General features: G+C 35.0%; 1 protein-coding gene across 9 annotated transcripts; it reads left to right on the top strand.

Moving 5' to 3' along the window:
* The first annotated feature begins 12 nt into the window (after positions 1 to 12).
* On the top strand, positions 13 to 26,180 carry bma (SCY1-like protein bma). Of its 9 annotated transcripts, none has more exons than XM_088050817.1 (16): positions 13 to 192; positions 5,679 to 6,026; positions 8,728 to 8,848; positions 10,520 to 10,615; positions 12,774 to 12,919; positions 13,221 to 13,351; positions 14,073 to 14,187; positions 14,499 to 14,644; positions 15,464 to 15,617; positions 16,117 to 16,366; positions 17,208 to 17,558; positions 17,608 to 17,858; positions 20,740 to 20,802; positions 21,036 to 21,053; positions 21,439 to 21,579; positions 26,032 to 26,180. In XM_088050817.1, exons 1-16 carry the CDS (start codon positions 13 to 15, stop codon positions 26,173 to 26,175), a joined length of 2,655 nt encoding a protein of 884 aa, XP_087906943.1. In that variant the 3' UTR covers positions 26,176 to 26,180. The 9 variants fall into 9 exon arrangements, with proteins under 9 accessions (XP_087906943.1, XP_087906946.1, XP_087906950.1 ...); XM_088050820.1 differs by having other exon boundaries at positions 21,439 to 21,677; positions 26,032 to 26,108; XM_088050824.1 differs by lacking the exon at positions 26,032 to 26,180 and adding an exon at positions 23,366 to 23,486.

Consider the following 26,180-nt stretch of genomic DNA (forward strand, 5'->3'; position numbering starts at 1 on the left):
AAGGTCGTACCTATGAAGTTGTCAATGCCTACCAGTACGATGTTTTCAAAATTTAAGAGCGGTGGAGGGGCTCAAAGTCCGCTGGAAACCAACCCCATCGGACAATTTTTCGAGATTGGAAAGCAGACGGCGAGTGCAGGACCGGAGTTGATATGGAGGATCCATGACGCGTACAGGAAAAGCGACGGGAAGGTGAGTAAAAACCAATTCCCCAGGGAGCAATCCAATCTGTCATCATTTTTATTTAATGTAGATTCTAGTCGGTCTTCGTTAAAACTTTTATTGGGAAAATATTCCATCTAAGAGAAGCCAAGAGAGTGAAAATGATGATAGGCCAATTTTTAGATGCGGGAGGAATATCGATGTTAAATTATCCTCAGATGCGATACAATCGCAAGGGTAATCTTGTTACAACTGTTGACTCCCAGAAAATCAAACAAAAAAGTGGTCCTGCTGCTGAAGCAACAAATTTACTCAAAGAAAGGTTTTTACATCTTAAGTTTGAGCAACCAATATTTTCCTTTATGAACAAGGAGGTAATCTAATTATGATTGCTCCACATGTTTGTTTGCGTTTTAATTATATTACGGTGTTGTTAAAATGTTTCCTCGCAGGTATCTAAACGTGGAGAAGTTAAACTACAATGCTAAGTCTCAACAGAGTTGTTTTGTTAAAGTTGATGCTCGCTACATTCTGATTACAAACTTGTAACTCTAACAAGGAGTTTTGCGAAATCTAATAGGATATCGCAAATTTTTAGTATGTAATAGTTTTCCCGAGAAAGTGGAATTTTCATTGTCGGCTCTCAGCTTTGCGTACTTTTACAGTAATAACGACTTCTCTGCCGCGTCAAAAAATTATAAAAATTGAACAGTTATTGATTCCGAAGTTGACAATGGCTTCATTCAACTTGGTCGCAACAAAGGCCCCTATATAATTGAATTGTAAGCGAAATTCCAAATTTACTCTCGGTAGGTAGGTATAGATTCCGTCTCAACAACGGAATGTCCTAGATTAGGAGAGTTCCTACTGTCGATTTCAGAACCAACGTCGGATACGTCAACTTGCTAAAGTCGTTAGCACAAGTGGGAGCATATGTCAATTTCAGGTCAAGTTCAATTTTCTCTGAAGACGCTATTTACATTAAAAGGGATAATAATTGAAAGATAAGTGAATGAAACGCAGCCGTATTGGCTTGGAATCAAACGTCATCAATCAAAGACCTTCTAAGTTTTTATTTGATTCTGCTTTCGATGTAAAGTTCCATTTACAAGTTGAGTTCACGCTTTTTCAATCTTGCCAAGCTTTTCACTTGCTAAAATACACCTCACTTGTATAAGGAGATTGGTCGTATTGTTTTGTTTTTAAATTTAAAACGTTTTCTTTGTTACTGAACTTCCAATGGTTAATCGGATAGAAGTTGACTTATTTCATGTTAAAAAGAAGTACAATTGTTCGGTTTAAAGGCGGTTTGTCACTTCGTGGCTATTGTGGATAAAAGTGTCAGCTCTTATTTATGTTTGTCGTGTTCGTGTTTAAAAGTGATAGCTTGAGCACGGACTTTTGAGTGTATACTCTTAAAAAGAAGTGACAAATAATTTTTCAGAGCTCTTCCTAATCATTTAATTCTTTCTTTGTTAACAGCTACAATTTATCAGAAAAAGTAATTTGAGGTGTTCAAAGAAAGCAAAATTTTAAACCTTAAAGCGTGCAAAGGAAACACAAAATCGTTTGCATATTTTGTAACTTTATCTTACATTGCGTCTGTAATTTTTTTTCTACTTTCTGATTTTAAATCCTTTATAACACTTAGCTTCTATAAACTTTTTCCCATTAGTTTTCCTAATAATAATCATATCGCTGTACAGTTATCTAAATTCGTGCCATATTCATATTAGATTTCAGACTCAATTTAACGCAATTTTCATTTCAATTTCATTAATCGAAAAAAAATTTCTTTTTTTATTTAGGACAATTTTTAGATTGATTACCTACATGAATAAAAAATATAATGACGGTCTTCTCGAGCAGAATATCATAACTTTTATACCGCTGATTACTTATCATTTTCCTATTGATTTATTATCTTTTTGAAACATTTTTGTAATATGTTTGTACGACATTACATAAAAACATAAATATTGAACTATTTTTTTACAACGCAGTGGTGATCGTCTATTTTGAACTATTTTTAATTCTCTGAACAAACAGACTTGTTATTCTGCGATTATTCAAGCATAAATGAACTGAACCATTTATTGGCAATTATTTAGTCTAACAACCAATTAGACCGGCTAGTTAGTTATCTCATCTACAAAAAACTACCGAGGAGACTAATAAATGAAAAAATATCTCGCTTTTAAGTTTAATAAGAGAAATGAGAAATCCGCCTACATGTTAAAGTAATGCATTTTTTGCTACCCTCACTTCAGGGATGTATTTAAAACAGTCCCGTTAATAACTGCGCTTAAAATGCATTTACTAGACCCACTTTATAAACCTGTAAACTGCTACTGTGACCGAATGCACATGCAATTCGTTGCATCTGCCGTGTAAATACTTAACATCTGATGGATTTGGTATTCGACCCAAAACTTTAACCTTTACATCCATCATAACACCAAAATGTTTGTTCCGACAAAATGGAGGCTTTATCTGCAGCCGTGTCACCTTTGGTGGAGGCGCAGCGTCGCGACGTCGTATTTACATGTCATCAATCAAAATTACAACATTCTTTTGAAAGGTTATGTAAAGAAAATTAATTACTGATTTGTCGGCAAAAAGGACACGATAACGAATTCATTAAAATTTAAAATAGATTCCCATTAACGATATGTTATAAATTCAATATGAATTTTGTTGCATCACAAATATTTTTAATGAGGTGTTGTCCAATTTTCCTGTTCTTTTCCTGTCGTCATGGTCATGGCTTTATTTTTCTTTTTCGACAGGGCGTTGAATACATTTTGAACTCAAACTTTACATAATCTGTTATTCGAGTACACACAGTACCCTCGTCAAATTAAATACTTTTTGCAACATTTTTATCAATCTAGTCGTGCTAAAATCAACACGGTTTTGCATTTAAGAGCTAAATAGTCTCGTTAAGAACGTCACATTTAATCATAATCTATTTATGCGAAGAAGTTGCACTAATGTGCCTACGTATTAGTTAGAAATATTAAATTAGCTTGTACAGTTTAAATTTAGCCACCGCTTGAAAGTTTGGAGTTGACTTGGTCTGGAAAAATAGAGATCATTATTTCTTTAATTTTGCTACACTTCCTTAACAAAAGTCAGAATGTAAAAATTTTCTATTTTTATAACTGGGATGCATTTTCATAAGTTTTCTCACATACATGAAAGTGTAATGTTAGTCTTCACAAAATGTAAGCATCGTGTGGGAGGACTGCTCCACTTTGTAACAAAATAAATAATATTTTCGCGTGCAATAATAATCTGATTGAATTGTAAAATTGCAAGCTCCGTGTCAAGTACTGCTATTAAAGAATTATTGGCGTTCCTTCTTCAGAAACACTTCGATCCTCCCACTTCTCAGTATCAACTAGAATTAAACGAGAGCAATAAAAATAAATAAATTGCCATCGCGAGACAAGAAATCGATGCGACATAAGATATTAACCACGTCTCACATCAAAAACAAAACTGATGGCGGCAAACACGACATTAATAGAACAAGAAAACTAGACGTATTTATAAGAGACCTAGACGAGATGATTACCAAAGAAAATTTAGTTAGAATAATATTGTTTCAGGAAATGAACAAATAAATTTGTGGAGTTGTGTAGAGGTATATGCAATAGCTCTAGGTGACAGCAACCTGTGTAATAATTTCAGAAACTTGACTATTATACAGCTACGACAATACATTTAATGGAAATGCTACATTATGTTAAGTACATGACATAACATGTGTTGAAAATTTGATTTAATTCGCTTCCTTCTAAAGCTTGTCAGAACATATTCACAGTCAAGAAATAAACAGAGCAAATAATCTTGTAAATAAATTAAAGAGCACACTGTTGCGCGCAATTTCGATAAAATTACAGCGTGAAGAAGTTAACACTATTTTTATTCCACTGTGGTTCTAGGAAGTTTGCATTCTAATTCAGTTTCCTACACGGCAAATATTGATTCATCAAAACAAATGTTGAAACTGGGTTGCAAGGATTATCATTAGTAATGGTTTTATAAAGTTATTTCATCTGGAAGCTTTAGTGGGCAGGATTAGGACCAACTCTGACGCAAAACCGTGCTTGCATCCAACCCACACGAAATGTGAAGAAGTGTAATAAAACTTTTTAATATTCTGACCATTCAGTACCGCGTTCAGATTAAATATTTATTTAGTTGTGTGTTTATTCAGGAGTACAATCGAGTAGCATGTTTACATGTGAGGATGGTGGTTAAATACACGTGAACATCCAAATCAGTACGATTAAGCTGGGCATTAAAATAAATTTTATGTGGATATCTAATGGGTTTGTGGAAATTGTTTTATTGGCTCGACGGAATTAACAAACAGGTTCATATAAAAAAGAGCGGTTTGAAATGGTTGTTGACAACGAGCGAAAAAATTTTAAACCGGCGCCTCCACCAATTTTAACATAACAGATTCTACAGATTTTTCGCATGCATAGACTAAAAAAATTAATTCAGGAAATTTTTACGAAAGAATCATAAAAATTATATTGGTGAGATATACATAGTAGCCAATTAAACGCATTACGACAAAAATACTAAACGTAACTTGATTAAATGTGACTATAATTATTCTTTCTAATTTAAAGTCAAAATAACGCTAAACAGGCTTACTTTCTTCTATAAGCAAAGAAGAAGGGAATAAAAAACCTTACAAAAATTAAATATAATGTTAGTATGTAGGTAAAAAAGACAAAAACTATGTAAAATCTAAAATGTAATTTTTTTTTAGTGAAAACATATTTTTGTATACCTACCGCTTTATGTAAGCATAAAATATTTAGTTATGTAAATGGTGCCTTTGTTTATTTTCGAGGAGAATCATATAATTGTTTCTCGAAATCAAAACACTATTTTTGTTTGTGGATTGTTTTTCAAATAAACACCACAAACCAAATATTGAAGTACCAATAAAAAAAGGTATTTATTTTATTCTGAAACCCCCATTAAATGTCCAAATTTATTTTCGCCACTAAAAAGATAAAACTTTAAATCGATCAAAATGAAATTTACTGTAAAAACATTTTTGTAATAAATTCCCCTGGGAAAATTGTTTTCCAGAGTGGCCATCTGAGAAGAATTCACTTACGCATTGATAACCACCGACTATTTTTCAGGGTTGTTATTGTCGTAGAACTATCCGACTTTTCAACTTGTTTTCATGAAAGTTTGTATAAACAAACAGCTTTATCATTTCGTACAAATCACATCAACTCACGTTTTATTTTCAGTTGCAAATTCGAGTGTCGATAAAACAAAATTCCTGCTTTCAGATTAACATTCATGATTAAAAATTTCCACTAATTAAAATGACGTAGTCATCAGCCTTCCGCTCCTTAATGCGTTTGTAAATTTTCATTAACGGTGTTGCATTAAATGAATGTTTACATTCGCGCTTTTAATTAATTTTATTAAATGAAAAAACTGATAAATATTATCATAATTTTTCATTTCAGGAGTGTTCGGTTTTTCTCTTCGAGAAGCGTTGTGCTGAAAAGCTCCACAAACCTAAACGTAAAGAAACAGTCACTGAGATTCTGCGAAGTTCGGTGAGACAGCTGGAGAGGTTTCGACATCCAAAAATTCTTCACGTTCTTCATCCGATTGAAGAATGTGCCGAAACTCTTGCTTTTGCATCGGAGCCTGTGTTTGCAAGTTTAGCCAATATACTGGCACATCAGGAAGGAAGTGGCAATCATGGGGGAATTACGGCCACGGGAGCTTCCCAACAACCCGCTGTGAGACCGACACATGCCAGAGAATACAACTTTTTAGATATAGAATATAAATACGGAATATTACAGGTGAGTTTTGGTCTTGGCCGGCTCTCCCCTATTTATTTTCTATATCCTCTGTTTCCAACGTCGTTGTTTATTTTCTCTTGCTCAAAACGCAATAAAGAATTTATTATGTTAGGATCGCCTTCTGTGGTGCGTCGTAATATAGCATTCCTGAATTTTTTAAGGGGCGTCGAATCAATAAAGCAATGCAACAAGTGCTTAATGATGTACTCAGTCCCTAAACCTATTCCGTTACCCAAATATTTGGTCAGGTCGCCTTTCTTGATTGCACAGGAAACAAAAAGAAACAATATTAGCATTGGTGTTCAGTGAATTCTAGATCCTGTTTGTCCTCTTTAAATGAAAGTAGTAATTTTATCACCCTCACCATTCTAAAAATGTCAAAGAAACGTAAACTTCCATTCAACACAAAATCGACTTAGACGTAACCTTTCAAATTCAAAGCATTACGATGTTAATGCATTTCATTTCACAAACTTCCTAATATTGTCAAAGTTCGTGTGAAATGCTAATAAGCGATAAACATCAAAGGAAATGAAGATAAATGAGAAGAAGAATGTCAAAAAGTAATGAAACCCAGCCAACTGTATTACATCTTTACAGACTAGAATTATTTCTGCAATTTCTCGTGCATTGTTTTTAATTAGAAGCTAGAAGAAAATCAATTGTGACGTTGGGAAACAACAAATATTTATAGCCCTGCATGTCGTACAACGAAAAGTAAGGAATTCCATAAAAAAGTAAAACAACGTTGCAAGTTTAAAATTCCTCGAGGTGTGCGGTTCACATTTATGTCGCCTGTCTTTTTAAAAATTCATAGAAAAATATTTTGCAGGATGCTTTATCTGTATTTATTTACAACAAAGTTTTTTAGCACGCGTAAAGCTATCATTTGTAATCTTTTTGTAATAGAAACTTTAACTTTTATCGTGTCTTCTCGTTGAAGGTAATTCAATTTTGTGGAGGCTAAAACGAATTTGGACTATTTAGTGCGGGTTTTATCCCACGACTCATTAATTATTTTCTCTCCCTATTTACGGTCTTCACAAAAGTAAGCGATGTCCAAGTGGAGTTAATTGTTCGGGCTAATATGAGATAAAAATCCTGGACAAATGTGAATTAGAAGTGCTTGAGATTTTTTAATTTGTGGGCCAATTAATTTAATTTTAATGAGATTTTAATTTTAATGATCCACATAATTCTTGTCATAACTGTAAAATTAGTCAAATGCAGTAACTTCTGAAAATTCAACTGAAACAATTAAAAACTGAATAAACATCTAATCAACTTAAAAAATCGAGGATTAAAAGTATCTAAAAAAAATTCAAAAAATCAGAAAAATTTGATATTGCCTACTCAAAAGAGCTCAAAAATCCCAGGCATCTGAAGGGTTTAATATTCTTAAAAAATCTGATTTTTTAATTAATCTCAATCTCAAACAGCCAAGAACAAAAAAATCGATAAACAGGAGAATATTTCCAATATTTCAAAATTCAAATTATTTTTATTTGAAGGAAATGGAAAAGTTTACAGATTCTGTTTTAATTATTATTAGTATGTAATAAATAAAAGTGTGATGTAATCTGCAACAATAATAACAATTTTTCTTATTTTTATTGATTAGGCAAAACAAAAGCAGAGCAAATTACAAAATAAACAATGCCTGGATGTTTATCTATTTATTAATTTACAACGAAATTAGCATCCGGAATATTTATTTGCACGGCAGTAATAATGAAATATCATTGTCCTTTCCGCTCATACTAATTAAGTGATTCATATTATGCAGAATCTAATGAATTTTTAATTAAATCGCATAAATTAAAGCAACGTTATACATTCTTTATTAAAGTGAGATGTAAATAATATGAAAATCACTGTTCATTTTGAAAAATTATGAAACGTCTTTGACAAAAAGTTTCTACATTTTGTTTATTTTCCAGATAGTTTGCAGACGTGTAAACTTACGTAGCTAAAGTCATCGGTCAAATTCAACAAGTTGATTAATGTGAAGCATGTATTACATTGTAGAACAACTTAATTAAGCTATGTAGTTCTCGGACGGTAATTAATTAAATAATGAATGCTTGATAGTCTTTACTATGATGGATCAAATCAAATTTTATTGTACTTTCTTCCTAATAACTTTTTAAAAACCAATAACTAATTTAATAGCAACTTATCTTTTTCTTTTTAATTTTAAAGTGATTTTTATGAACATTGCAAAAAAGCATAATAAAAAGCGAAAAAAAGGGATAATCGCAGCCACGATCGATGAATTTGACCTCTAGCATTTGTTCAAATCTGTTCTTTCTCTTCAAATTCACTTTCTCAAAAACAAATCGCTTTTCTTTCTCGACGAAAACTATTCATAAAAATATATTCCATCTTTAGGTTTTTTTATATAGTCTATGATAAAAACACTTAAGATTCAAGGGAAGCATGTAGTAGCAATATGAAACGCATTCTCCTCGTTTTCTTTGATCTCGCAGTAATGGCACAGGTGTCGATAAAACAGTTTTACTTCATACTTTTTTATAAAATTGTTTGTTTCTAGCTAAGGAAAATTTGAATTACATTCCTGCTGTAATAAGATTATAGAAACCGTATTGTCATTAATACACCATTGTTTATATGATCGACTTGATCTGATTAACGGATTGCCCCGTTCTATATTCAGAAATTAATTAACTGTTTGTTTCAGATAACGGAAGCTTTATCATTTCTACATTATTCTGGCCACGTGTTACATCGTAATGTGTGTCCAGCCAGCATTTTAGTTACTAAAAAAGGCACGTGGAAACTAGCAGGGCTTGAATTTACAGGTAAGCTAGTGACAATTCCATACCAAAAAGTACGTTTAATTAAACCACCCCGGCAAAAATTAGTTAAATTTTAAGTTTCCTCAATTACGATAAATCTCTCCCTAGTTTGAAATTCCAAACTCAACAACTTGCCACTGCTTCACCTGAAAACATCTAAAGAACTCGAAACGTGACGCGTAATTATGTTTAAACTCAATTAAATTGTTTTAGTAACTTTCGATTTGTTAAATTAACGGATTTACTTTAACGACTTCTGTGAAATTGATGAAACACAATAATGGACGGAGAATTCGAGCTTGTACTCGTTACAAAATCAAAGTCGTTTAGCGAGACAAACTCGCGTTAAAAACAATTTTTCTCCTTCCGTTTTTGCTTTTTACACTCAGTTATTCGTATACTTAATTTGAATTATTACGAATGAAATGCACTCCAAAGATACAAAATTAAGGTGTAAACGGAAAAATTAAACAGAAGAGAGTCGTGAATTTTTTATGGTTGTGAAAAAGAAGGTAATTAGGGCAAATAAAAGAGTTTATTGGGATCTTAAAGATTGGAGTTTTCATTAACAGTTTTTTATTTTTAAGTGTAAAGCTGTTGCTTTGTTGCTAAACAAGACACTGAAATTTTATTAAAAGTGGCTAAATTTGAAAATTATCCCGGTGCATCCACCAAAAACTATTTTTCACGAGTGTGAAGTTTGAATACAAAATAAGGAGAATTGGAACAGTGCAGCGTTTCAAAAAGATACTTTATCTTCTTCAAGGACCATATTTCGTTTAACTTTTGCAAAATAACTTTGATTTATTGCATTCATTCGTGTTGTAATACGGTCTACAGTAAATTTAGCAACTCTCAGATATTCAGCGCTAATAATTCCGCATTTTACAGATGCAATAAGATTTCTATTTCCTACTTTACAAGTTTAGTGTCAGTTTGTCGCATTTTGAAACACAAACGACCACTCTTCAGTTGAAGTTTATCGCCAACAAGACGTTAGTCTATTAGGGATGCAATTTTTATCCGCAAGAGAATGTTCGTGGATGATCCTAAACTATAATTTGTTATCGAAGCCCTAATCACGGCGAAATTTGCTGATCCGTCTCTTCGTTTTTTTAGTCGCTACCTTAACGACTTTCCGGTGTCCTCACGTGTTCTTCCTCTATAAAATAAAATTTCATTAGACCAATCGATAAAATGGTCCGAAACGCTTTGGTCCGAATTTCGCCCGAGTTCGTAATTGGCGGGCAATGAAGCATATATGCAGCCGCCACCGGCATAAAACAAAAGTTCAATATGGCATCGTCAGTAATTTGTCTGCAGAGGTAAATGAGAATCTTCCGGGCAGTTGCTATTGATTTTGCAATGCGCAACACGCGCAGAAGGCGCACTGAACGGTTTCCATTTACTCGATATTAAAAATGTTCTTTTATCTTTAATGAGATTGACATTTTCTCTGGATAATTATGCTTTCCGGTCACAAAAATGATGACAGCCTCGACCCCGAAACGCCCATGCCGAGATTTATTTCAGGGTATCAAGAGGATAATAATGTGTAGGAAGCGACGAGACGTCCCGCATTCCATTTTCAGTACTAAATTTCATCTAAAAATTGGAATCAGACACTGAAATATTTATTTGATTTGTAATGATGACATTTTTGTGTGGTTTTAGAAAGAGTAAATGACGTGGATGGAGTCGAACCGGTGCCCTGCCAGCCGTGGACTTCGAGACTTTCGAAGATGGCACAACCTAATCTAGACTACACTGGTAAGTTGGGACCTCCTGGACCAATTTTTTTTAAGAATCCATCATTTAATGCACATTCTATTCCATACTTGTAAATATAAATACCTAAAAATGATTACGAAACTCATCTCTACCAAGCGACTAATTTAGTGCTCAAATCTCGCTTAATAATCCAGACGTCGCTTCTTTCTGTTTGAGGAATCTCAATACAGAATATTAAATTAGAATTCATTATAATACGATTTTCTTGTAAGAATAAATAAGATTGTACAAAATTCGACAAGTGGCTAAATTCATTTAACAAAATTATACAATAAACGATTTTCCCGCGGCAAATTTCTGAAATTTTCAACAAAGTGAAAGCACATGTTTGGAGTTAACAAAAACTCATATCCACTATTTTCTCGTCTCTTTAACGTTTACGATTCAACTCTCGCACAAGTATTTGCATGAACTCAGATCTCTTGACTCAATTTTCAAAAGACTGCGCTTTACTTTTACCAAACTAAGAGTAGAATTGTTGCGTAAATCAGTCGAACCGTACTATTTCCAGAGTCCCGAGTTTTATTCATTCGCAAAAGCCTTTTACAAATATCGAGCAGTAAGCTGTACATTTAAATTCCTGACGTTCATATCAAAAATGTCAAAACTGGCACTGGCTTACATTTTAAAACAAGATTTTTAATAAACCATCTCTCAGTCTTGGAATGATTCCTGTAACAACGAATATTATTCCTGCAACAATAACAAAAGGCAGAACGACGGGAACATCCGACAGGACTTTTCTTATCACTTTCCTGAAAGGGAAATACAAGTGTGACGTTTTGCTTTGAGATAGAAAGTAACCCGATGAAATAAAACGTGATTTCATTGTATCTTTGCGAATGGGACAATATTGCGTCAGAGCGTGTGTTAGCTCCGGATGTACGCAAACTAATTAAACATAGTTGGAAGGCATGTCCTGTGCCGTGACTATAATTAACTTACCAGCAAATTGTGGGTGTAACTGATGTTGACAAGTCATTTTAGGTTTGGTGGGGCTGAGCTTAACAGTAGAATCAAAATGCATCAGAAACAATGAGAACGGCTGTACATTATCTAATTTTGGATCGATTTTGTTGCAAATAAACCGTCAGTGCATCGTAGCAAGAATCCAGAAGCTACAAGTTCGTAGATCCTAGATAATTAGACTCGATCTACCAAAAGCTGAATTCTTGCACAACTTCATGACCACATACTTTCCGAGTCCAGTAACGGAATTTGGCCTGGAATAAGACAGAACATGCTGCGTTGTTGATTACCGATATTAGATACATTCTGAACAATCTCTGATATTTTATTCAGCGTTAATGAACGCCGGCCCTGATAGTCAAGCCTTAATTTACATCTAAATATTTGAAGTCTAGTCTTAGTCTGCACAAATTAGTTTCCGCTACATTTACAATTCTGTAATTACGACATTGCTCATACCACTAATGTGTGTCATCAATGCAATGATTTACTAAACCAAGTCCACTCCGCTTTTAGTAAAAAAATAAGCTCCAGTTGTGGCAGCATTTGGAAATTTACACACGTCCCTGTTCCTGCGAGTGTTTTAGGAAGAACTTTCCGTTCTTTGAAATGCTAAAATAAAACGATTAAATTACATGCACTTCGTTAAACGCCTCTACTTTCACTGACTAGCGTCAAAAACTCATTAGATTCTTTGTTTGTTTTACATCAAAGCGCTCAATATCCTTTGAAGCTGATCTATTGTTAAATTCGTCTGTGTTCCAATATTTTAGCGACAGTTCTTTCTTTAGTTAAAAGTCTACAAAGCGTTTCCGTAATTAGTTCTCTTGGGGTCTGTTTCTTCGACAATAACTTGCTTGTTTTTCCTGTAGGCGAATTTTAATATTTCGAGGCAATATTGCAGAAGTAATAACGCGGCTAGTGCTGTTGCTTTTCTAACCAAATTTTGCACTGGAGCGGCTCGGTTCCATCAGTAATGAAAACTTAATTTAGAATTTTTTTTATCACAACTTTTGTCAGAAGTGAATATTTTATTTGCGACCCGGATTTAACGACTCGCGAAATGGAATATCTTTCTCACTTGTAGATAAAATTTCTATTATCCATAATCTCAAATCGGTAAAACAGGGACAATAAATTAACCAATTTTTATTTTATTATTTTTCAGCTCCCGAAACTCAAAGTCAGTCAGTTTGCAGCATTCTCAGCGACATGTTCTCTTTAGGAATGGTAATATGTGCAATATTTAATCACGGCAGACCTCTTATTCAGGCTGGCAATTCTAGTTCGGCGTATCTAAAGCAGTTAGAATTGGTAAGTATTTTCTATCCTTTCGATATGACCAACTTAATCGCTGACCCTCTCCTCGTGCAATAATAAAATAAATTTAATCAGCAAGGGTGACTTTCGCAACCTCGTATTTAGACTTTCATCCCTTAGGCAAAAAGCTTTTACGGCTTTATTACAACCTCCCGACGGTAATCGAAATAAAGTTCCCCCAAGACACCATAATACATATTACCTTTGATTTGCTAACAGTTTTTCTACGACGTGCAAAAACCCTACACGAGCCTGTATGCATTATTCCGTTCATCGATGTTTAATTTTGTTCAAGTTGGAAGATCAAGTACACAATATTATGCCTAGAATCCCATTGCCACTTCAAGAAGCTACGGTCAGGTTGTTGAGCAAGGACACCAGACAACGACCCACAGCGCAGCTTCTCACCTTAATTAAATATTTCAGGTGAGCTTTCACACGGATTATTTCGTGTAAAATCCGAAACGCCTCTTGCCATAAAAATTTTATCACAAAGGATATGATTATTTTAAACCCAATTTCAATTGCGGCAACAAGTCGGGCACACTTTTATTAATTGAAGGGGTGTCCGGAAAACTGTTGAAGCTTCGTAGAAAATAGAGTAACTTTTCTAGAACATGCTATTCCAGGAAATGCAAACCGTTTGAACGAAAGTCCACTAATTAATGGAAATAATTTCAAATTGGAAGAAAGCATTTTTGCACGCTCTGAAAATATTTTTCTTTGCTTACCTAGAGAAAAGTTAAATTTGTGTCATTTTTGAAGCTGCAAGTTAGACATTGTTTTAGAATTATCTACGAAATGCCTGCACCGGTCTAATTCCCGTCTAATTTAGAAAATAAATTGACAGAGGCTAAATTGAAGTTGTAAAGTGCTGCAGCAAATGAACAGGAAACTTTTATCCAATAGTTTAAAATAATACGACGAAGACTCGGTGACACACTTAATTACTCTACTTGTGATCTTTTTTATGTAAACAACATCCAGAATTCCAATCAGTTACCAATTTTTAACCTTTTTCCACCACAGCAGTTGGCTTCCTTGCCGTTGGCGTTTCGTTGATTCTTTCCCATTGCCCCGATAATGATTTTTCCATTTCATTTACTCCAATTAACTTTGTTTTACAAAACAAGCTTTTGTCTTTCAGTGATCCTGCAGTGCACGCGCTACAATTTTTGGATGTTATAAATATGAAGGACCCCACTCAAAAGGCGCATTTTTATAGGAATACTTTAAAAGAAGCTTTGCCTTTTGTGCCCAAGGTAAGAAAACTTCACCAATTTTCCGAACTTCTAATTTGCAAATCCGGGAACGATTAATAAAGTTCCGCAGAGCCGCTTTGCATTGTTTTCGCACCAGAGTCAATTGAAATACAAAGAATTTTCGCAAGATTTCCGTACATTAAACGCTCCTTTGTACGGTCTCGAGTAAAAAACGTCTCAACAGATGAAGCGGTTCAACCGTAAACCCTCCGTGTTACACTGAATCCTTGCGAGAAGATCTCTCAAGGATTTATGGGAGAAAAAGTACAGTTAAACAAAGAATTAAATAAATTCACTTTAATTGTTTATAGAAACTTTGGTATCAACACGTGTGGCCTTCACTCCAGCAGGAAATGCGATCGCAGGAAGTCTTAGCTGCAGTACTACAACCGGTATTATATTTGATTCAAGAGTCAACCATTGAAGAATACGAGTCCATTATTCTTCCGTCCTTTAGGTAAAACTTTGCACTACTTTAAATGTAACGAGTAATTATTTTACTTTAAAACTTAATCCGGATTTCTTTTAGTCTAAAACAGAAATGTGTCCACAAGACGTCGCTTTCTCTTTACGCCGTAAAAGTTTGAGCAAAGAAAAGAATTGTCTTAAACAAATAAAAAAGTCGTAAAGACTCAGATGCTGAAGTCGTTTTCTCTCAAATCCGGACTTACTGGCGTAAGAGAATGTTGCTGGAATTATTATGATGGTTTAAAGAAACATAAATTCTCATTAACTCATTTTTAAGATATGGACGGTGTATGTGAAACGAATTATAATAAATTTAAAGAGCGGTTTTGTTTTATGACAGAGAATTAGGAGGTGAGATCCGGCGCATCCACCTATTTTAGCTTTGATTCGCTGGACTTGTTTTATAAATTCTGTGTCTCTAGCATATATTCCAATTTATCTTTAAGACAGGCCAGAACTCCATATCAGCCACTCTATAATTCATCCGGACTAACTGAAATTCTGCCTGTGAACCCAAACACCCTCTCTCTCATCCTTGCGTCCGCGCGGAGTATTTTAGTCTCGTTCATAAAACTTTCTAGACATCAATAAAAAATGACACTTTAATTATTGATCATAACCGTTATCAAGTTGCTGACATAGGTAGACTAAAATTGGATTCCTCTTTAATCCTTGCAAGATTAATTTCATTTCCAGTCGCTTTCAAGCTCTAAATCGAAAACCGGCATGTGCGTAACACGATGGCTTTTTAAAAAGATAGCTTTGAACAGATCATTATAAATTTGTCTAAAAATAACATTTCTTTCAGGAGCGTGTTCTCGGCTCCTAAAACAGTTCAAGCTACCGTCACGCTTCTTGAAAATTTGCACATAATCTTAGAGAAAACCCCGCGAGACGATATTCGCACTGAAGTGCTGCCAATGTTGTACAATGCCTTCGAAAGCACTACGATACAAGTTCAGGTAAGGAAAGAGCGGTTATGTTTATACGCTTTTATCGTTATTTGGAGACGAGGAGGTTGGAGGAGTTATAGGTTGCTGTGTTTATAACGTGGGTGTAATGTGATTTCAGCACTTTGTGGACGCAGCTCGCGTTTATGAAATATAAAAGATACCACAAAAGTGGGAAGTTGAAACAAACTAGAATCATAAATTGAGCACGATTCAAACATTGAATAACCTGCAATACATGTGTTTCAATTGCTGTGCCAAGTGGATACAATTAATTCAACTAAATTTTCATTACTACTCTAATTAAGTCTCTCACGCTACTAGTATCGGCAACGTGACTTCATTTCAATTAATTTTTAATTATTTGATGCAAATACTTCTTTTTCTTAGACAAAAATCAAAATCTGCAGCAACCTGTAACCCTAGAGGTCGATTTCTCTCCAATGACTTTTGACTTTCACCGGTTCATTCCCCTCCACACCGAAAAAATAACTCTTTGTTTTCATTCCAGAGTGCCGCCCTTGTGGCAGTGACAAACGTATCCGAATACTTAGACGAAACAGCAATCAGACGAATGATACTGCCAAAAACCAAAATCATCTATGAAAAGAACCAATCCGATTTGAAAATCGTGTCAAACGTGTTATCCTGTGTGGAAAGAACTTTGGATCGTCTGGACAAAAGTCAGATAATCGACGAAGTGTTGCCTCTTTTATACGACATACGGTTATCGGATCCGCAAATAACGTTAAGGGTCGTAAGTAAGTGACAAACAATGATTTTTCTTGTCTAGTTAATTCTTCGCAATGCACATAATTTCCTGAGATTTGTCGGCGGCAACGCTTCTCTGGGGACTTTTCGGAGATGTATTTCCTCCCTATTGCTTTCGGTCGGAAAATTCAATTTATTGTAGCAGCGACGTAAGAATTTTCGAAGATGGCCCGGAAGAATGAACGATTGTGTTGAGCTTGTTCTCTAGAAAAAATACGAGATTTTCGTGTGGGTGTATCAAGGATTTAACGCTGACACTGACGTAAGCAACTTAACCATAAATAGCTCAAAATTGCGTCCTCTGCACAGTTTATTTGAGCGTTCAACTAATAATATTATTGTTGTTATCTGGTTTCCAATTATTGATTTTATTTAAAAATTAAACCTACATAATTTTTATAAAGTTATTCAAATTGGATGTATTTTTATGCGTTGTTGTCAATAAAGCTATCTCTACATAGCCCATTATTTTATAATAATATTCAGATTAATTTTGAATGAACTCATCAGGACTATTGATAACGAGTTTCTGAACATTTTCGAAACTTAAAATAAACACGTTTATTTGTATCGAATATTTGCGGTATAAATTGTGAATTAATTTGTTGCTTCAACCAGTTTATTGATTCAAAACACTTTAATTAAAAATGTCCAACAATCCATTTAATGAATTTTGACCCCAAACTTTGGAAAAATATATACCCGACAAAGCAGTGTGAAACGATCTTTCGACGTGTCGCAATTTAACAAAATAAAGCATTGGTACTTTTTAAGCCCATAAATATTGGCGCAGCACCTTATCCAAAATAAAGCTTTATAAATTTCTTCCAGACATCTACCGGTTAATGCTCAGCGACAAGAGATACGGATTATCCGTAAATTTAATGGCAACCAAAGTAATGCCTTCTTTGTTACCACAAACGGTAAATCCCTCCTTAAACTTAGAGCAGTTTACGATCCTCCTGGAAGTTTTACAAGAAATGTTGGATCAGATTGACCGGAACCAACGTAATAAACTCAAATTGGATAATCTTTCTCTACCGAGTCCAGAACGCCACAGGCCATTAAGACACCAGTATAGTTCCGATAATATGCACGTACCGCCTTTCAACATTCCCAATTTAAGGATAGAACAAAGAAAGACTTCTAGTGCGGAAGACATGGCGAGAAAAAACTCCACAGGTTGATAACATTGCAGTAAAAGACAGTAGCTCATTGTGTTCGTTTTTAGGTGGAATTTTAGGGGGTTGGTGGTTTGGAGGATCACCCTCATCTCCTGATAGCAACTTCCTAAGAGTTGCCAATGCCTTTCCGAATAGAAGACTGTCGGATAACACTCTAATGACTCCGAAGATACGCATTGCCCCGTCTTGTGCTTCTTCACCTGGAGGAACGCCAGGTGGAGGGCTTCCCATCAGAAGACATTCCAGCATCGGGCCTCAAGAAAGGAGAGGATCTACCGTTAATCTTTCGCCACCAACGGTAGGATTACCCCTTAAATATCACTCTTGACCATTCGCAGGTAAAATGTAACGTAAACGTTAATGAGAATCTCTTCGATTTTTCGACGGTTTTGCGGTATATCGTCTTGGCGCGCACTAATAAAGTTTCCGTAGCAAAATCGTTAATTAAGTCTGTTTGTGTTTATAGCAACACAGCACCACTTTCTCAATTGAATTAAAAATAATTCCAACTTATGTAATGAAACATTTTCCTCTCATCTAGTTCTGGGTGGTTTTAGAGATTTAAGTTCTAACTTTATTATATCATCGTTAAATCGAGAGATCAGACGAAAATTCAGAATGAGCTGAAAATTAGATGAAAGCTCTTCAGTGAACTCCAAACTTTCGACACCAATCACGAATTAAATGCAATAGAATTTCGAACGTTTACGTTACAGCGCAGTGCAGCCTAGAATCGAAAATTTAGCTTCAGTAATAGTTATTTATTGCAGAATTCAAGTTTAATACAGGCGGTTTCGTAGTTTTTACTTTTAACAATTGGAAAAATAAGTTTTATTACGTGGAGATGCGAGGCGCAATTTGTCAATTTTCAAACCAACGTAAATTCGAAGAACGCAATAAACGAAAACTACTGGAGCATAGAATGCGTTTTACTGTTATCAAAGACGCGGATCGACTTTTAATAAAGCAGAAAGAAATTGCATAGCGCTCCAACAGCAACTATTAACTCTTTTTCTGCGCGTTTAACATGGATTTGAAGAGGGTATAAGCTATTGAACAAATCGACGGTCGGTAATACGATTTTTCATGTATAAAATCACATTTTAGTTATTATTGCCGCCTGTATTAAGCTTTCGTAGACGCTTCGTAAAAATAAGCGCATGTATAACGTCACTAAAAATAATATTGATGTAGACACTGTGCCAGCTTTTTGTGGTACTTAAATTAAATTAAATTTCAACATTGATATTATTTCCAATAACATAACACAACCCTTAATAACGCCAGTTCAGTAGAATAAATAACTATTACAGTTCGAAATAACGAAAGCGTTGTTCATAACCCATTTATCCAGAAAAATAATTAAATTACATAAATTTTGTTTGTCTGCAGTGTTGATATGTTTACAAATTTTAGCGTCGGTACACATTTACACTTGCATTATAAACATTGGTCCAACTCCCGCACTTGTAGATCGCACAACTAGCGACATTATACACATTTTGGTAAAATTTATAATCATCTACAACACTGTAATCAGAAAGTACTCTTTGCAAAGGAGGTTGGAAATATTTTTGTTAAAAAACAAACTGGTGTTTAAAAAAACAAAACAGATGTTCTCACAAAAAAATCAAAAAACATTCGGTTATTCGGTTCTTAAACAGGGAAACTGGATAAACAAACCTAAATAAACAGCACCAGTAAAGCAACAAAGCAAAATAGGCATACGTACTTGCCGCCTTAGGCCAAGCCGCTACTATTTGTTCTAGACTTGTTTAAAAAAAATATTGAAAGTTGCAGTGACTTCTTGCCTAGTTCAATATTTAATATGACAATTCAGCTGTTGTAATCTTGAAAGAAGTATTTGTCAGCAGCGCCATTCAAGTTATTACGTTGCGACAATGTTTTAAAACGATATCGATTTTATGACAACGCCACAAATTAAAATAAAGTGGAAAATAATGGTCTAGTGGGTTTCATCAAAATAGATAATATACTATAGTTTATTTATATCACTTGTTAAGTAATTATGACTGGTCAATTATACCCGTATTGAAGAACTAATTTTTTTGTTTCTGTAAAACCTGAAATTTTGTATGAATGTTTTAAAAAAAAAGCGCAATTTACTTTCATATTCATAAATGAAAACAACACATTACAATTTTTAACGGTTCGTTAATTAAAAAAAAACTCGGCAGTTGATACTTTTTAATTTGTAATTGACCACCTCACAGTAAATTTAACCTTTTTCTATACCTTTTATAAACAAACCTCCTGTTCAAACGACAGTCCAAAAATAGCACTTTGGCCTGGCGCATCCACCATTTTTAGCTCGTTAAAATATAGAAGAAAAATAAGAATTACTTGGACTGAATGGAAACGAACTTCTTGCTCGTCCCTATGAACCTGTTCAACTTTTACTTGCATATTGCTTATGGTCAAAAGTTTATTTACGCTTCAATAGTGGAAAAAGCTTTGACGTCAGCGCAGTATAAAAGCACTCAGACTGTCGGATCCAAAGCTCAAATACTTTTATTTATTTTTAGATTTGTAGTAGTTACTTTAAATTTTTCTTGAATAAGTAGGTATTAGTGACATTTTCACTCTCAATTAAATGCATAGAAGTTTAATGTTGCAAAGATAAAGCGTTTTGACGTGACTTTGTAGTCAGTGGAGCATAAAAACTAACTAAAACTTTCTTGTTTGTGCTTTGAATGGGAAAAAAAGCTTAAATTTTGTTGGGACGTATAATTAAATAAAATTATAATGCCTTATCTTTCACCTACATGAAGATTAAGACGCAGCAAAAACAAAGTAAATTATCAGTTCGCATGTATGTCAAAAATTTGACTCTGTGTTATTAATAAAATTTATAGGTTCTCCCAATTGTGAATATGTAAATCAAGGAATACACAAAGCTTCGGAGCTATACATGTTCTATTAATGTCGAACTTTGTTGATTTTGCTCAAAATGGGCCTATTGATAATTGACAAGAAGCAGAAGAATTGTGCAACATTGTAGGAAATTAAAAAACTTTGGAGTAAATATAATTTTAAAACTAAAAACATAAAAAATGGTCAACCGAATATCTCCGTTTCGCCTTCGCCCCCAACGTAAAGAGTACTTTCGCTTGAAGTTTCTTCTAAATCCAAAAATGCTGAAGCGCTTGTTCGCACAGGGCGCTATAGGGTACAGCTCTGTGTCCCGTGAGGGCTCGAGCCTTTCGGTGCCATCCACCTATGTAAGTGCTCCGGTGTATGTCGTGTGGTGTGTTATGTTCCGACGATATGAGTTCGTGCACTCGTGGTGCGGTTCTTCAGACTTTGTCTATAAGAACCTCCCCATGGTATGATGCGCGACACTACACGCTCACTCATTATTATCACTTTGTTTAATCATGTATTCATTCTCATTTGTGCCGTCCGACCGCTTGGATCATGTGCAATGTGTTGATTGCGCTCTGTCTCTATTCAGCTTGCACGGAGCATGATAGTGAGTATTTGTATATGTTATCATCAAACGTACAACGACCACCACCATTTGATAACACTGTCGACTGCAAGCTTATGAATTAAAATCGGTTAAAGACTTGAGAGCTTACAGTTGGCAACGTTCAATGTAATCACCAGTCACCAATGTAGAGTAGTCACGTAAATGTAGAGTAGCAGCAGTAGCGGTAAGGTCAGAAGACATGGCATACCGAAGAAACCGTCGTTTGAACATGTTTTGACGTCCTAGTTTTCGTTGCGTTGCTACAACGGGGCCTACACCTCTCTTTCTGTGCTTTCATTGTCCATTTCTGTCAATACAGTTCTGGAAAAGTCTTCGGTATGACCATGTGGTGGTAACACCCCGCTGATCTTCAACTGACTTACAGGGAGGCTCGATGCCCAACACTAGCAGCAGCGTCCCGTTCCTGCTCAGTAGTAGCATGCAGAGCATCCGTTCCCGACGCCCATCAGCAGTGTTGGGCGGCTCTCAGGGCTCAGGGCTGCTACAGCAGCTGGGCTCTGGCATGGTAAGACTCACCTCTTCACACCAACCGATCAACGGCCGAACGTTCTCTAGTAGCTCGGTTAGGAAATGTCCCTCCCTGAACATTACATTTAGCTGAATGTACGTACGTATGACCGTCGTATTAACACTCACACTCCTGCTTCTCCCACACAAGTCATATGTCTTTGTCGTGCATTTCATTCACCTAGCGGGGGCTATTGAAACTATTTTTCTCTTCTGGATAGGGGCTAATGTCAAGATACGAAACCCACCTCCGCCTGTATATCACCTAAGGAGGTCATTCCAGGCGAAAAGGTCTATGTTTAAAAGGCCTAACTTGGAATGATCTAACGAGCACTTAAGACTGTTTTAGATTAAGCCGCTAGGAAAGTACCAGGTAATTATTTGTTGTCCCATTTAAGTCATTCCGACCGGACCATGATGATAACTAATAAGGGCTTAACATGTAAATATTCGTAGTAAATGTAAGCTTCAAATTTAAATCCGAACCAAATAATTTGGGTTCTATTATTTCCATTCAACTCGCACAATTTATCTCAACCTCTATTATTCACTGCGGAAATAAAATTACAGGAACAGACGAGTATTCATCAACATACTCTCATAATACCGCACTGAATGTAGAAATAATTCCAAGAAAATCGAGGAAAATGTGAGTTGAGACTTGAAGGCCGCAATATACTGAAAGAAAAGTCTTAAAAAAAACTTTCAGAATAAACAAACTTAATTAGATTCAAACGTCCATTGAAAAACTATCCGGAAGGAAGGTTCCTTTGTTAGAGAAAGTTTGGTCTGAAGTGCTTTCTTAATAAAGCAAGGTTTAACTTTCTGATTCAACCTAATTTGTATCAAAGAAAAATTACCGCAAGCGTTTCTTTTTATAATTTTAAAACAACAAAAATAGTCGGAGTTAACTTAAATTGACATCGTCAATTTTTACTAATATTTTTGTACTTCTTCCGGGCGCAACTTTGTAAATTGCAGCTCGAGTTTGCTCGTTCAAAACCTTACAAAGTTATAAATTAAAATTTTACTTTATTTGAAATGTGTCTCAGGTTTCTACAATACGTTATGTAGACGTCTTACATTTCAAATTATAGGAACAAACTTGCAAACTCGACTTATGTACTTCCACACAAATTCTCGGAAAATTTATTCTACAATCAATATAAGCTACCTGTTGACACAAGACGCAAATGAAAATTCCAAACAACCTCGTAAATGAAAGTCGTTTCTTAATGTCACATTCAAGATCAAAAACGAAGCAGATGGTTGTAAATCGAACCCACATTATTTAGTTTTGATAAATATAATTCAGATAAGGTTAATACAAATTGTGATTACGTACATCCAATTTCAGTAATAGACTGCTGGTAGCTCTAACACAATTCATGTATTTAGGTAGTAATGTAGAATTATGGATTATAGCAAACTCAGAGGCAATCTGTTCAAATCAAACAACGAAGGAATGTACGCAATCACGATCTGTAAATTATTAATATGTGTATTTTGGTTTAAGGGACTTTTAGGACGTCGTGGAGACATTTACCGAAAAAATGCGGATCGTTCCGTTGTCAGAGTGCGAAAGATTAAAAGCGTGAGATGTTTTTGAATGAATGCGAGTTTTCTTTTGATCTTTGAGTTTTTGGTGGCGGAACGATCCTCCGAGAACCTAGGGGGGGAGTGTCTCGTATTCTTGAATTATCTTAAGATAGTATCTACGATAGAGTAGTTATCTAACGCCCTTTTGGCAATAACCCCCGCATAATTGTTTTCTGATGTTCCAGTACCAGCTATTTGCCGGCCGCCAATAAGAATCCCCACGCTGATGATTCGAGCTCGATTTTATTTTTTATATTTTTTGTGGATGTTTCAATGAAGATCGGAAGTGGCAATCCGAGCGACAATCACAGGCGACCGCACAAAATTCCAGACATGTTTAATTGTTGTGTGTGTCCATTGAAGTGTTTCTTAACTCTCTCCATCGTCCGATAACAATTTCACTGCAATATTTATCTCAATGAAATGTATAATGATAAAGGTGTCGATACAGTCAAATGAACTGAAGACACTGACTGTGTTCCAAGACTAGATGCAGTACTAGTTAGGGTGCTATACAGTACTTGCATATTTTAGATAGGGAATTAACGAATTTAATAAGTGTTTTCAGAGAACGATCTTATCATTCTTCCTTGCTATTGTAAATCGCTGTCATTCCTCATCATTACGATTGAGGGTACTGTACTCTCGTGATTAGCAATAAACAACCGAATGGAAGAAATGGAACCGCACTCTTGAAGACCGAGTGGACCAAGCCGTGCTATTGGTATTCGCGGCTTCTACGTGGAACGTCAAAGTCAAAAATTCGTTTTCCGTGTTATTTTAAAAGGAATTCAGTGTTTTGCGCAGACAACGAAAGTTGATGAGATAAATGCATACTACTGTCATCCTTGGCAAATCCTTTAAACTTTCCAAAGTTGTAAAGCTTAAACTAGACATACATATAGACAAACGACTTTGGCGTTCCACCTTTAAGCACTGCTGGATAAGAAAATTCGTTTTCTTGTCCGACAAAAGATCCACGTTTGCTTTCAGTAATCCAAAGATAAAAATTGCGTTCATTTGACTGAATTAATCTGGCGATGGCGTGTAACTGTGCACAGTGTTCCATTGGAAAGCGACCTTCCGCATGCCTGCGACTCTGTGCCCTTTTAGCCTTGTAAAAATTACCCTCGACAATCGTCTAGAAAATATATACAATTTCATATTTTTCATATGCATATTTCGTAAATCTCTGTGTGTTTGTGCATGTAATCGTATTGACGTTTGTGTGATTTTAAAAGCTCGTGTAAGCGAGTGCTCGTGACACCAATGCAAAATTAGATCGAGAAATATTTTAGAAAAAACGTGTTCGTTCCACGAATTAATATTTAATTACCCAACAAGTGAAACTTCATTATAATTACAATTTCAATTCACGCAATGATTAATTGCTTCCTACGCTGCAATTCATATCCGAATTAATTCTATCATCTGGATTAAATCTTAACGGATGTATCTTTCTTCGTTGGATCTTAGGCAATTTATTATTCAAGCAACTCAGCTGGAAAATCACTTTCGAAATAGATGGTTTCGGTTATATTGCAGCTACTTGTTAATTTGCTACTAATTTCACGAGCGTTAGGTCAAGTGGATCAATCTCGGAACCAAATAGGTACATAAATAATGCAGTTTGTGGCAGCCATCCCTAGTTTGAAATCAAACCCTCCAATTTATTAAACTCTTTTAAAAACAAAAATATACAACCTTTGGTCGCTTTTCAAAATAACTCGCCTGCAATCTCTAGAAATCAATACGGAAAAGTTTATTTTTAACTTCACATATCTTTCCCATTTTTCTATTCAATGATTTTCCAAGAGCACATAAATACGTACACGTATAACGATGTATTTTCAGTGGGAAAATTGACAGGCTTTAGAACGGAACAGCTGCATTATTACTATTGTACGTTTCAATGATTTTAAAAAAAGATGTCATCGGGTTAAATTTAAAAGACTTTTCACACGGAGACTGGAAAACATATCGGATGTAACAATCAGAGACTGTTTTAGTATGGTAATCTGTTTAAAACTATAAAAAAGTTGCTCCTTTAGTTCTAGTGAATAGCCACAGGACAATGGGAGCATAAATATTGCAGGATTAGAAAACAAACTGTTTAGAACTAAATCCAAACATTCAGTGGAACTGCAAGTTTGAATTTTAATTTACCAACATTTGTTTTGTCTAAATAGGAAACTAGGGCAAACTAACATTTTCACAAATTGTTACCTTGTCAATGAAGAATTTCAATTGAAAAACGAATCTAAAATATTTATGAAACAAAACATAGAAAAACGGTCTAAATTCTGTTGATCACTGTCATTTATACAACATGCGATTCAGACTTTGTATGGGTCGAGGACGCGGTTATGGGACACCATTCGGCCCTATCATCCTCTAGACTTGTTGAGAAACCAAACAGGGTGTATTTAAAATGTCAAATTTCTTTAAGAATTAAAGACTGCGCTTCGCATTTTGCAGAATTTAGAAGACTAGGTGAATGAATTTCGCCTGTATTTTCGCGATATTTTCCGCGAATTCCCCGCGGGCGTTATTTAATTTTCTCAAGTAATTTCCTCGATGCATGCAAAACTCATCTCAAATTTACCAGATGAAAATAAATTGAATAAAGTTGGCCCCAACATACTATTCAATTTACCAATCAATCGTACCAAACTAAATAAATAAATCGTTCTGAAAAATGATATCTATCCATTAACCCGTCCAGCCATTTTTAACTCTATGTGATTTGGTCTGTGTATTGTTGTTTCATCTATTAATAAATGTCTCTATCCTGAAATAATTTGGAAAATTGATTGTTTGAACTAACACAAAAACTCTGTTTTTAAATCAGGTTCAATATTCGACTGGTAAATTGCCCATTGATCCCGTTGCAAATATTTACAGCATTTACAACAGCAGAAGCGCCCATGTCATGCCATACAGTATGAGAAAACATGAGCCAAGAGGCGTGCAGCAATTTTTTTATGCTCGATAGGTATT

The sequence above is a fragment of the Gnatocerus cornutus genome, chromosome 2 (genome assembly GCF_029298725.1).
Source record: "Gnatocerus cornutus isolate USDA-ARS CGAHR chromosome 2, icGnaCorn1.1, whole genome shotgun sequence".
Classification (NCBI taxonomy): Eukaryota; Metazoa; Arthropoda; class Insecta; order Coleoptera; family Tenebrionidae; genus Gnatocerus; species Gnatocerus cornutus.